Source organism: Sander lucioperca, chromosome 9 (assembly GCF_008315115.2).
Source record: "Sander lucioperca isolate FBNREF2018 chromosome 9, SLUC_FBN_1.2, whole genome shotgun sequence".
NCBI lineage: Eukaryota > Metazoa > Chordata > Actinopteri > Perciformes > Percidae > Sander > Sander lucioperca.
In genome coordinates, this window is record NC_050181.1 from 629953 (window position 1) to 643443 (window position 13491).

The 13491-nt window shown below is 37.9% G+C and overlaps 1 protein-coding gene across 1 annotated transcript in view; it reads right to left on the reverse strand.

Moving 5' to 3' along the window:
- Positions 1-13491, reverse strand: part of brinp2 (bone morphogenetic protein/retinoic acid inducible neural-specific 2) — a 129579-nt gene that overhangs the window by 39742 nt on the left and 76346 nt on the right. The window contains exon 5 of the mRNA XM_031287857.2: positions 11584-11820. Coding sequence (XP_031143717.1) covers positions 11584-11820 — 237 coding nt within the window. The remainder of the gene's footprint in view (positions 1-11583; positions 11821-13491) is intronic.

The window sequence follows — 13491 nt, forward strand, 5'->3', positions numbered from 1 at the left end:
TTCCCAGTAGATGCTGCAGTACTTATGTTATTACAGGGCTATTATTAGGTAAAAGTGTCCCTCTATTCTTGTTAATGAGCTTTGCCTTGCAAAACCAGCTGTGCTCTGCAGTGTACATGCACCCTGCCACGGTGACAGCCAGATTAAGTTTGACATCTGTGCATGTAAGTCACAAAAAAACTGGTGTGGTTTGTTCAATCTAATGTTGTACTTTGCCTCATGGTCTGACTAGCTGGTCTAATGGTCACATTGCCAACCTGTTTCTTCACTGGACATTGCCATCAGAAATTGGTTCGGCAAGCAAAGCACATCCAATTAACACTGCGTGATGGGTGTTGAGCACTCAGATGCAGCGGGTACAGGAGTTTACTGAATTGCTTCGTAACAATGTCATGTCATTGTCAATATATAGTGAAAATAACAAGAGCATTTTATTATTAGTCTACTAATTAACAGGACTGCACAACATGCAGCTACTCTAAAGCTATTCCTGTGTTGCTAAAAAAGAAAAGACAAGAGTCTCCAGCCACACTAACCTGTCTGAGGCTTTATTGCTCATTGTTTGAAGGTGGTTTAAAGTTGAGGTTGAAGGTTTGCTTACAAGCTATTTGGGAAGTACAGTAAGTGTAAACAGAGTAATGACTGGTATGGTAGTTAGTGATGTCAAAATGAAGCTTCATGAACCATTAGTTCTATTTGTTGACCCCACTAAATGGCTTGGTTTAAAGAAAAGTGCTCAATGAATGGCAATTCAGTGTGCTTTCAAACCTTAGTTGAACAGAGAGCGCCATCTAGTGGTATCGTCTAGAAATAAAAGGAAAATGGTTCACAAAGCTTTATCAGGCTTCATTTGGCCATCACTAATAGTAGTGATTCTCATGCTAACAAGCTCACAACAAAATACAAAAGTGTGTATTAAACATGGTATAGTATGTCGAAAAAAGTCATTACACAGTCATAGTATAGTATGTCAAAGAAAGTCATGGTATATTATGTCGAAAAAAGTCATTAAAAAGTCAAATTATAGTATGTCGAAAAAAGGCATAGTATAGAATGTTAAAAAAAAATCATACTATAGTATGTTGAAAAAAGTGATAACAAAATCAAAGTATACTATGTTAAAAAAAAGTGATAAAAAAGTCATAGTATAGTATGTTGAAAAACATGAGAAGGGCCTCCCCAGATTGGGAATGGAACCTGGGTCAGAATCTGCAGTGACTACTCACTGGTTGCCTTTTAAAGCAGTGTTAACCATTGAGCCACTGTCCTCTCCAAAGAAATAATGTTGAAAAAGTCATAGTATATTATGTCAAAAAAAACGTCATGAAAATGGCCTGACCAAACTAGGAAATCGAACATAGGTCAGAATATGCAGTGACTATTCACTGGTTGCTTGTTGGAGCAATGATAACCACTGAGCCAGTGTCCCTTTAAAGAATTATTATTATTAGATTATGTTGAAAACAGTAATAGTATAATAATAATAATGATAATAAAAAGTCAAAACATTTCATGTAAAAAAAAACATCATGAAAAGGGCCTGCCCGGACTGGGAATCAAACCTGGTCAGACTGCTGTGATTAGGCATTGGTTGCCTGTTGGAGCAGTGCTAACCACTGAGCCACTGTCCCTCTAAAGAAATTGAAAACAGTCAGAGTATAGCATCTTGAAAAAAGTGATTAAAAAAGTCATAGTAAGTAGTATGTTGAAAAAAGTCATGATATAGTATGTTGATAAAAGTAATTAAACAGTTATAGTATTGTATGTCGAAAAAAGTGATAAAAAGTCGTAGCATGGCATCATGAAAAAAGTGATAAAACAATCATAGTATAGTATGTCGAAGAAAAGGCATAGTATAGTATGTTAAAAAAGTCATAGTATTTTATGTTGAAAAAACGTCATGAAAAGGTCCTGGCCAGACTGGGAATCAATCCTGGGTCAGAGTATGCTGTGACCACTCACTAGTCTCCTGTTAAAGTGGTGCTAACCACTGAGCCACTATCCCTCCGAACAGTTTAGGTTGAAAACAGTTATAATATAGTATATCAAAAAAGTGATTAAAAAGTCATAGTATAGTGTGTCGAAAAAAGTGATAAAAAGACATAGTATAGCATCTTTTTTTTTTTTTTTTGCATTGAACCTCATGTTCTTGTAAAAGCATTTCAATGAAGACGCTCTGCAGCTGACCAACAAGCAAATGGTATGTCAAAAAAAGACATAGTATAGTATGTTAAAAAAGTCATAGTATTTTATGTTGAAAAAAAACATAATGAAAAGAGCCTGGCCAGACCGGGAACCAATCCTGGGTCAGAGTATACTGTGACCTCTCACTGGTCTCGTGTTGGAGAAGTGCTAACCACTGAGCCACTGTCCTTCCAATAAAATTATGGTGAAAACAGTCATAGCATAGTATGTTAAAAAAAAGTGATTAAAAAGTCATAGTATAGCATCTTGAAAAAAGTAATAAAAAAGTCATAATATAGTATGTTGAAAAAAAGTCATAGTATAGTATGTTGAAAAAAAACAGTATTTTATGTTGAAATAACTTCATTTGCCTGCACTGACTGGAAATTGAACCTGGTCAGAGTCTGCAGTGATTACTTACTGAGTGCCTGTTGGAGCTGTGCCAACCACAGAACCACTGTCCCTCCAAAGAATTTAAGTTGAAAACAGTCATAGCATAGTATGTCAAAGAAGTGATTAAAAAGTCATAGTTAGCATGTTGAAAAAAGTGATAAAAAGTCATAGTATTGTATGTTGAAAAAAGTAATTGTATAGCATGTTGAAAAAAGTGATAAAAAGTCATAGTATTGTATGTTGAAAAAAGTAATTGTATAGCATGTTGAAAAAAAATTATAAAAAAGTCATAGTATAGAATGTTGAAAAAAAGTCAAAGTATAGTATGTTGAAAAAAGTCATAAAAAGTCAACGTATTTCATGTAAAAAAAAAAGTCACCGTGTAGACCCTTTGCACGCAACGTCACGCTCTACTTGCGCAAATTACGAACGTATGTATTGCCTTTCTGTTTTAAATGACTGATAAATAATAATACAAGTATCCTCAACCAGCTAGCTTCCTGCTAAAAGGTCAACCCGATGATGACCCACATAACTATCATCGGTTATTCACTGACCTACATATCCCAAAAAGAAAGCCGTTCCCTTGATCATTTAACTTAATACACATACAAAAAATATTGGTTAAATTAAAGATGACATGCCACGGAAACTAGCTTCAAAAAGGCCAAAAAAAAAGAGTTAAATGCGGGTCTGCGGAGCTCCTACCCCGGCTAGCCGACCAGCTAGCTGCAGCTAGCTTTGGACTGCTCGCTAGCTGCTGCCCATCGCGCTGTGATATCCACCAACAAATCTTAACATAGGCTACACAGCGAATATAATCACAGATAGGAAGATGGCTAGATGTTACAAGTATGTGTGGTTACTACTGATCATATACACTCCGTGATTTACTGCATGGATTAACGTGTGATAGACAATTAATGACTGCACTTCCCAGAACTGGGATGTGTTCAGGTATCAATTAGAAAGTTGCATTGGCACACCCAGTGAACAACGGTATGTGGGTAGCCACGACCGACCATGTCCTCTAAAAACATAGGTTACATGTACATCTTTACTTAAGTAAAGAATAGATGTTTTCTTAAGTAAAGAATATAAGTTAATACAAAATAAACCCTAGATTGATGTCTTATCTTTGCCATTATGAGGTACCTCCCCCCGCCGTTAGCGTAGCATTGCGTACCTGTAACCCAGCAAGCTACAAAGAACTAGTAAGCATCCAGACTTTTAAAAGCTTTGAGATCAGCACCAGTATATGGGGATACCCCGTTTACCACATAGTGGTCCAGATCGTGTGGACTGAAGTCGGGCAGACTCTGTGATTTAATGAGGTCCGTGAAAACAGAGGGAGGAAGAAGCTAAGGGTCGGTATCCAATCCTGTGATCTCCAACTTCTCCAAATAACGCTCTTTGTAAGCACCTATAGATGCCATACCTCGATCGATAATGGCACGACAACTTGTTGTTCAATAGAAGAAGCCATAAAGAAGAAGATAGTATTATTATTACAATTTATTTAATGTTATGTATTTTAAACTGATTGAAACTAATGAAACTTTTAGCTTGCGCTTCTGGTGATCCTGCCGTCCATCATGGCGTGGTCACGTGGTCGTGGTCACGTGTTTGCAAAGGGTCTATAGTAGTAGTATGTTGATAAAGTCATAAAAAGTCAAAGTATTTTATATATATACTGGGAATCGACCTTGGTCAGAGTCTGCGGTGACCACTTACTGGTTTCCTGTTGGAGAAGTGCTAACCAATAACCAACTGTCCCTCCACATAAATTATGTTGAAAACAGTCATAGCATAGTACGTAAAAAAAATGATAGAAAGTCACAGCATAGTATGTTGAAAAAAGTGATAAAAAGTCATAGAATAGCATGTTGAAAAAAGTGATAAAAAGTCATAGTACAGTATGTCGAAAAAAAATCATGAAAAGGGCCTGCCCAGACTGGGACTCAAACTGGGGTGAGTCTGCAGTGACCACTTGCTAGCTGCTTGTTGGAGCAGTGATAACCACTGAGCCACTGTCCCTCCAAAGAAAGCATGTTGAAAACAGTCATAGTATATTGTGTTGAAAAAAGTCATAGTATACTATATCTATTTGAGATTAACTGATAGAGTATCACTATATTGACCTCACTTCGAGCACCACAAAGCATTTGTGAGAATATTGATATATAATTTGTGTGGATAAAGTAAAAAATATTGGGGCATATCAGCGATTTGAAAAACTGGTACACTGTACTTTCATCCAGAAATGTCGAGGATGTTTAAAAAGGAATGCTTGTGGCTAGACATTTGGAGGATCACCAAGCCAAATGCATGAGTCCTATTGCTTTAATGAGCACATTGGCTGAAAGTAGACATGTATATCTATGTTTTGACATATAAAAGATGTATGATAAGAATTGTGACAGTCAGAGCAAGTTAAAGAGAACGTTTTAAGACAATGTTCTCTCTCCTCTGCACTGTAGCTGTGATATTACCCACACTGAGCAGCCGTTAAAAACGCAGAAAAAGCCTAAAGAAGCACGAAACTTAAACAGTGATAATATAAATATTGTAAAAGATATCAAAAAGCTGAATCATTTTATAATAGCTGAAGGTTGTGTGATTAGTTTAAAGTTTGTAAACTTGAATGACGTCTGAAGGTGAAAGTATGTGGGCGGTGTAGAATTGATGTAGAAGTGGAAGAAGCCTGAAGAGGATTTAAAGATTGCTCCATTGACTTTCAATGTAAAAAGAAAAAAAACTCAATATTTTAAACACTTTAAATGGTAGAGAAAAGTTGAATACAAGCACAAATGTCCTTAAAGAGTTGAACATTTTGATATTCATATGGTTTTTGTAGCTGAAAGTATGCAGAAGTAGTAGGCGACGTACGGAAGAATCCGATAACAATACTGTGAATGCTGCTGAATCAGCATTCACACAATAAAAGTCTTCTAATTCATATTTATTTTTTCTTGTCTTTATTTGCATATATGTTATTGAGGTAATCCAAAAGTAACCGAAAGTGATCAAGTTAGGTTTCTTTAATATTGTGATATTTAGGTCACTGACTACATTTCTATTTTTATTAAAGTAATGAGTATTTATCGGACATTTTTTTTAAACAACCTTCCCAACTCTGCATTTAATAGTATATCTTTCTCTCCATTGACCAACATGAACTGAACACAGCAGAAGATGAAAGTCTCTCTTTTTAAAAATGACTGGAATTTTTTTCTCTTTCCTTGCTCTGTCTTTCTCTCAGTGGGGAGTTAACACTGCCTTCTACCCACCCTTGGAGCAGGGAATTGACTCTCAATTACTGAGAAGCTCTGTCTAATGTTTCATGTATGAGTGACCTCATTAGTTACTTACACCCTCTCCTCACCCTCTGCAACATGTATGGTGGCCAAGAACTCACATTCCTCACATCAACTGAGGTAATATCCCAAAGACCCAGCATAATGACTTGGCTGTTGGGTGGAACATGCGATTGATATGGTAATTTAACCCCTATCAGAATTCCATTATATGACTGGCTCTTAAATTTGGAACTTCAACCTGTGAGTCAGCTTAGCGTTGTGACACCTGTGGTGGCTTAAGGTGGTTATTTAAGCAATATTACACAAGAGTGTGAATGTCATTATTTGCATGCATCACACCCTCTAGTGTAATATTGTAACATACAATGGTTACCAACAAAATAAAAGTTAGAATCAAACTGTATTCATATTATGGGGCAATTCACTCTCAAAATAAAAAAAGCAACATTGATGATTTTTAGTCCCTCCCTGTTTAGTCCTCCAAAGTCAGCCAGCCAACTTGAGCTAACGTTAGCTTTGTAGAGATTGTAGGACATATAAAGACAAAATCTCAATCTTTTTATAACTAAGATATTTTTCTATTGACAGATTTAGCTGTGCAAAATTCACATGTAGCAGGCTATACATAGCGCTGTGTCACTTGCAAAGCTAGATCCAAACATTTCCAGTAACAGCTAACTCCACAGCTTTGTAACAAAAAAGTTGTTTAATCCGATGAATCACTTTATATCTTTATATATTATATAAAGATGTTGGTTTCAAAAACAGTTTTTGATTCAACTCTGTGATGTTGACATGGAAATGGCAGAGTAATTTTTTTTGTGATGAGGCTGAGGCCTGTACTACGAAGCAAGATTTGGCGTTAACAAGGTAACTTTGGGTTCAACCCAGGGTTTTGTGTATCACAACGGTGGGTCACTTGTTACCGGGTTAAATCGCCGTGGTAACTTATGCTGAAAACCTAACCTGCTCGGGAGCAGGTTATGTTGGAGATCAGAGATCAACCGGTGAAAAAGCACCGCCTATGACCAATCAATAATCGATTGATAACCTGCGTCACTGTCACTTAGAATATCAGGTGGAGCTCGGTGCGCGGAGAGAGAGAGGTGCACTCATAAAAGTTAAAACATTTATATTTTCAGCAGAGGGAATTAGGTATAGGCTATTTGTCGGCTTCTTGAGCCGTGTGTTGCCAATGCGACACATCAGTCTGAATTACAGTTACAGTTTTTATATTTTTTTATTTGCACTCACAATCGCTTACTACTGCCAGGGTTGCAACTGATAATATAATAGGCTAAAGCAATGACAGTTTATGGAAAGCAAAAGTGTAATTATGGTCAGATCTTGTGCCTGACTAATGGGGAAGTGATATTGATAAGCGTTGTGATTTACGCATTTACAGCGTCGGCTATTTTGCCAGCTTTCCTTCCTGTTTTAGGAAGCAGTGACTGTATTGCGTTTTGCTTGTAAAACCGTGTCTGTGTTCTTCATATTTATGTAGAATTATAATTTGCTCTTCTTATGTAAAATATGCAGCTCTGGTAGATGTTTGTGATTGGTCATGCTGTGCAAACACCGCATCTTTTATGTGAACGCGCGCCGCTGGATTTGGAAACCCTGGGTTAATTGAACTAGTTGTTAACCACCGTTGTGACACAGCTTATGCGGGACCGCGGTTGTTAGGTTAGGTGAAGCTGGGTAACTGAAATCAATCCAGGGCATGTTGATCTTGATTTGTAGTACAGCCCTCTGGTCTGCCTCTGGGTGTGCTGTCATGCTCATTTGAGCACATTCTAAATGTAGCTGACCAATCAGATTGCCTGGGCGGATCTACTTGTTGTATACTTAAATTCTTAAGCCACACTTAGGGATGAGGATTTAACACAGGTCACTGAAACATTGCTGCTCGGTCGTAGTGATGCCTTTCTGATAAGGTTATAATGAACAGTTCTCACATATTACTTACTTGAAAGTAAAAGTTCTTTATCGTGTGGTTTTGGTTGCTTCACTGTGATAAACATGCACACCTGCAGACAGAAATACTCACTAGAGAACCAACTATGTACTAATCCGCAGCTGAAAAATAGTCACTAATAAATTCGCTATTTACTTCTGTTTGAATAACTGTTGATAAAAACGTGAAGCTGCAGCGGGTGAAAAAAAAATAAAAATAAACTGCATAATTTGAAGTAGAGTGAGACCTTTTCCTGCAGCTCTCCCTCCCCCCTCTCTGTCGAACGGACAAAGCATGCACAGCCGATAGGAACACTCTCTCTCTGAAATGACCTGTAATTGGCCAAAGTCTCCCTTCATGGGCTAGATTTTCAGAAGTCTAGTTTTCTGTCAGAACACTTGAATTATAATATGCTGAAATAATATTATGGGATTTTTGTCCCATGGCGCCAAGAGTGACTCTGTTTCAAAAATTTGATACATAATGTTTAATGTGTGTGTTCAGTCTGTTCAATACAGTATATAAAAACTTTTCGCCACTAATAAAAAATCCCTGTACCTGAGCTGTACTCTTCTGTGACAGAGGAAACAGGAATGTGGCACTGCATTCTTCTACACAAACTGTATAGAACCAGGTATTAGGGAATCTAGTGCTTAGCCTTGAAGCTGGCTGTGTTTTCCAATTTCACAAAACAAAAAGTGTGATGTTCCGGACGCAACACCTTTTCCAGGACATCTTCCCTCCTAAACTGCACATGAGATATAGCCAAAAAGAAAATAACCTTTCAGCAGAGAGCTCTCGAAATGTGTGTGTGTGTGTGTGTGTGTGTGTGTGTGTGTGTGTGTGTGTGTGTGTGTGTGTGTGTTTGTGTGTGTAGCTAGCTTTAGGTCTTTAGTTGAGGAAATGGTGAGTGGCTGAGGTTTGAGGGTATTATTCTCTTTCCTCTCCCACACAAACACACACATTATTTAGTCTCTTCCTTGTCCTCCTTCTGTCTCTCTGACACACACATGAACAATCTCTCTCGCAAACACACACACACACACACAGACACACACACACACACACACACACACACACACACACACACACACACACACACACTATCCTCACAGTTGTTTTCCCCTCGCCACAAATGCATTTATCAGCCTATCCCAGCAGACGAGATTCAGCCCAACTTCCTAGGCACCCCCAGAAGCCAAAAAGCCACCGTGTGTGAGTGTGTGTGAAAAAGATGCAAAAGAGGGACAGAGATAGTAAGACAGAGAGAGGGGGAGCTCTGAAAGTCAAACACTATTTACCATGTAGATTACCTACCTCTCATCTCTCTGTATTCAGTGTTCATCTCAAATTGCCTTGTGTGAGTCTGGTGAGTGTGTAAATGTGTAAGTGGATTGTGTGTGTTACTGAAAATTAGATAAAACTTTAATGATCCCCTGGATTCATGCCTGTGGGCGTACAGTATATGCCTGTCCTTGTGTGTGTGACTAACAGAGGAGCCTTTCATGATATGTTTAGCTCGTTAGTCAAACACACACAAGCCTCTAAAAGTACCAAAGGCCTCATTTTTTTATGACAAAGAGCACAAAGTTAAGCTCCTAACGAAAAAACATAACGTCAGCGGAACAAGAAAAGCCCCGCAATTACACGTCTTACTCCTCTAGTTTCAATACACTGTCAGTGCTTCTTTAGAAATATTTAATATGCAGCACAAAAAGCAACTTTGCAAAGTCAGGTGCTGTCAAAACGAGGCTAAGTGAATGCACAGAAATGCGGTTTACCCCCGTAATGTCACTCACTAAGCAATTTCCAAATAAATGGCGTGCACACAATCACCTGAATTCTGCAAGGAAGTGCAACACATTGCAACGTTTAAAAGAAGCTGCCAGAAACCTGTCTCCAATTAAATCTTGCCTACACCTTCCAAGTCATTAAGAAGTGAGCTGGTGATGTGTTGAGATGTAGCAATAAAAAGAAAAAAGAAGAAGAATCTTCTGCCAATTTAGGAAGTGACACCTGAATGGTCCTGCATCATTGGCGCCATTACATCACACACCTGTGTCTCACTCTTTGTGATGAATAGTTTTGATAAATCCGCCTGGCATGGTGGAAATCGATTCAACAAGAGTGAAATTGTACACCTGATGGGGCCTCTGTCACTGTGGCTCAGCATGATAAGACACAACCTTCACACTAATGGCTCTAAACTTTGTACTGTGTTATGTCTAATAATGCAGCAGTTCCAAAAAGTAAGCTGAAAACAGATAGCAGGCCAAGTTTCATTAAGTAATAATGTAAGTCATAAGTTTTGTGTTTTTTAGAGAAGGCATAAGTTGAGACAATACTGAGTGCTCATTTAACTTTTCCTTAATTATCAGCTTTCATAAGACAGCTCAGCTTAGTAGAAATGATTCACACTTCTGTGAAGTTATCATCTTAATTACACATGAGGGGAAAAGGCCTCCACACTTTGTGCATGAATTCAAATGACTTATTCTTGAATTATAGCTTTAACCATTAATAATAAACTTGCTGCAACTTGTTATTCTTTTTTATTCCTTTTCTACTTGTATAGGCGACTACGTGAAAATTAAAAATGTAGCCGGCAAGAGGCTGAGTAGGGGAATAACTAACGACAAAGACAGTGTTTTCTAGATTTATTTGCATGAGAAACAAACAAGGTTGTGCATCTAATACATTCCATACTTGTTTCACTGGCATACGCAATGCTGTCCAAAGGTCATGAGAAACGGCATTAAACAGCGTTTAGAAAAGCATGAAAACAGCGGTCAGCAAAAATCAGACTTCCCCCGTCACCCCCTCTTTCATTCACAAAAAACCCACACAGCTGAACAGATGATATCACTCTTGTATCCGCCACCACCAGGTGCCCTAGTTACCCTAAGTGACCAAAAATGTGTTCAACAATAAAAGACTATACCTGGCTCTTACAAATAGTATATACTACTACATCCTGTCCTCTGCACAAACTATATATCATGAACTTTGCACATCCCTCAAATATTTTTTGCACATCCTGCACTAATCCATGCAGCTTCTTTTTTCTTTCTTAATGTTTATTTAGTTATATGTATGTTTTATATGTTTCTGTATTTATTGTTTGTTTATTTCATATTAATGTTTAAATGTATGCACCAAACCAAAGCAAATTCCTAGTAAGTGCTACTTACCTGGCAATAAATCTTTTCAGATTCCGATTCCAATTCTGATTCCTTCAGATCCTGTTATTGCTACTACTATCAGATGATGGACAGACATGGACAGTTTTGTTGTCTTAAACAAGAAAGGAGTTAAGGTTTGTTGTTGTGTGGTGTGTCATGTGAGAGAAACCAATAGTGTGAGGATCTTACAATATATTGACTTTTAAGCAACACTATGTCACTTTTTCACAGAAAAAGTACATTCATTCTCATAAAAACCATCCCGGAATGCTATGTAGACTAGCCAGACCCTCCTCTGCTCTGCAGCGAGTGGATGGTCTGGCAAAGCGGGACTACTCCAGCACCTACAGTCCTTAAAGTTAAACTAAAACCTCATTCAACACAACCTACCAACCCAAACTTTATTCCAAACAGTTGTTGGTTGAAGCTTTTTTTTTTTTTTTTTATACACTTAACAAAAACCTCATTCAACACAACCTCATTATAAGTATTATTTCCACTTCAATGCCAACACATCGAGTTTCATATTAACCATTCCAGACCGTACCTGATTCCATGAACTCTTGGTTGAAGCTGGCCCAGGCCTCTTTGCTCTTCTCTAGGTTCTCTTCCATGACCTTGATGTCAGCAAAGGGACAGTTGCACTCTGGGAAGCGGGGAGAGCACCGGCACCAGCAGTCGTTGTTGCGGCAGAGCAACTCACCTTCCGAGTTGCATGCCACATAGCTGAGGGCTGCCTCCACAAAACGCTCACGCAGGAACTCTGGCAGGACATCTTGCAAGCCTGGGAAAAAAGAGAGAAACACATAGTAAGGTCCTTCCTCCTTTTTTAGAATAAAGTGTTTTCTTCACAAGCTGGTTCCACCTGCTTTCTCGTGTTATTTATGTAGGGCTAAAAGTGGATATGTTGAGAATATGGAGCTGCATTTTTAGCATGAAAATGAAGGATGTTTTGACACAGAACATTGTGAAAGAAAATGTTTATGTGCATCATGTGTACTCATCATACCATTTCCTACAGGATTATGAACATTAATTGTCAACACTTCACGGTGCTGACAATTATGTTTTCTTAAAAGCAACAACCACTTAGCAGCTTGGAATCAGTGCTTTTGGATGGAAATCTTGTTTTAAAAGGCATCTTTTTACAAAATGCAAAATATTTTTTCCTTTAACAGGGATACATTTTTAAACATATAACATGATTTTCAATTATGTCTTTGACACTAAAATGACAGATCTCATTCAAGCTTCAATATATACATCAGAATACAAGCTAAGAAATGCTAATCTGCAGTACAGCCTGTGTGACATCATTGAATATTTCATACTGCAACATGTCTTGTCATGACTGAGGCCAATAGAAACGACTTTGCAAAGAGCAGCTCATCAGCTGGCTGTGTTTTCAAATTTCAAATGGCTCTCTGTTCTCTGGCTGATTACCAAAGAGACTTCAACTATTTACAGCATATGTGTGGCATTATTATGACAGGGACAAGAAAATAGGTTGTTTTCTCCAACGCAGCTCAGCTTGTATCATTTTCAATGGACGATCTTGCAGCAGGTACTGTGGGTGCATATACAATAAGTTAAGAAGCCTGCCCAGGGGCATTTTTTAGTAGTTTTGTAACCTTTGTTTGTCACAACTTGAAAAAATGCGGCCCCCGCATAAATATGCGGACTTTGGCTGATTATGCATTGAATTATGCGATCACATAATCACGTTTTTCTGGAGGGACTGACATTTATTCTGCAGACAGAAATACAAGAGAAATTGATTTGCCCCTTCCCAGATTATAAAAAAAATATATTTTCTAAATTACTTTTTCCTTTTAAAAGTTAAAGTACCATGCAACCGGCTTCAGTTTTACAATATGAGGTTGTGTTTGGACTGAGTTTATGGTTGCACGTAGTCACAAAGACACACTGCTAATGAAGATGCATGACATGCATCTTCATGAGTTGAAAATGTTTCCACTTAAAACGTAAAAAATTTGCACTGACCCTAAGACTACATATGATTCCAATTGATGAACATAATAGACGCATATAGACAGGAGAAAGAGAAAACAGGAGAGAAACTGGAAGAAAAGAAAGAACTGGAGTTCTTTTTTTTACATGAGTATAGTCTGAGTAGTCACAAAAACACACTCATCACCACACAGATGTTTGGTGTATACAATGCTAGCTAGTGAACAGCTAAAGCTAGCTTTTGTTTAGTAGGTGGCTATGTTTGTCACAAACATAGTTCAACAATTGCAAATAAAGTGTGGCGAATATTCACTGAATATTCACTGTCTTTCCCTTCAATAAATGTACTTAGTTGAGTATTGTTTACAATTTAAAGTATGCTAGTTGGACAAACCCCTTATCTCTGTTATATTGGAATGATGAACACAAGACTTGCTTCTGTTTCTCTGCTATTTATTGTCTGGATAAAAACGGAATATACTGT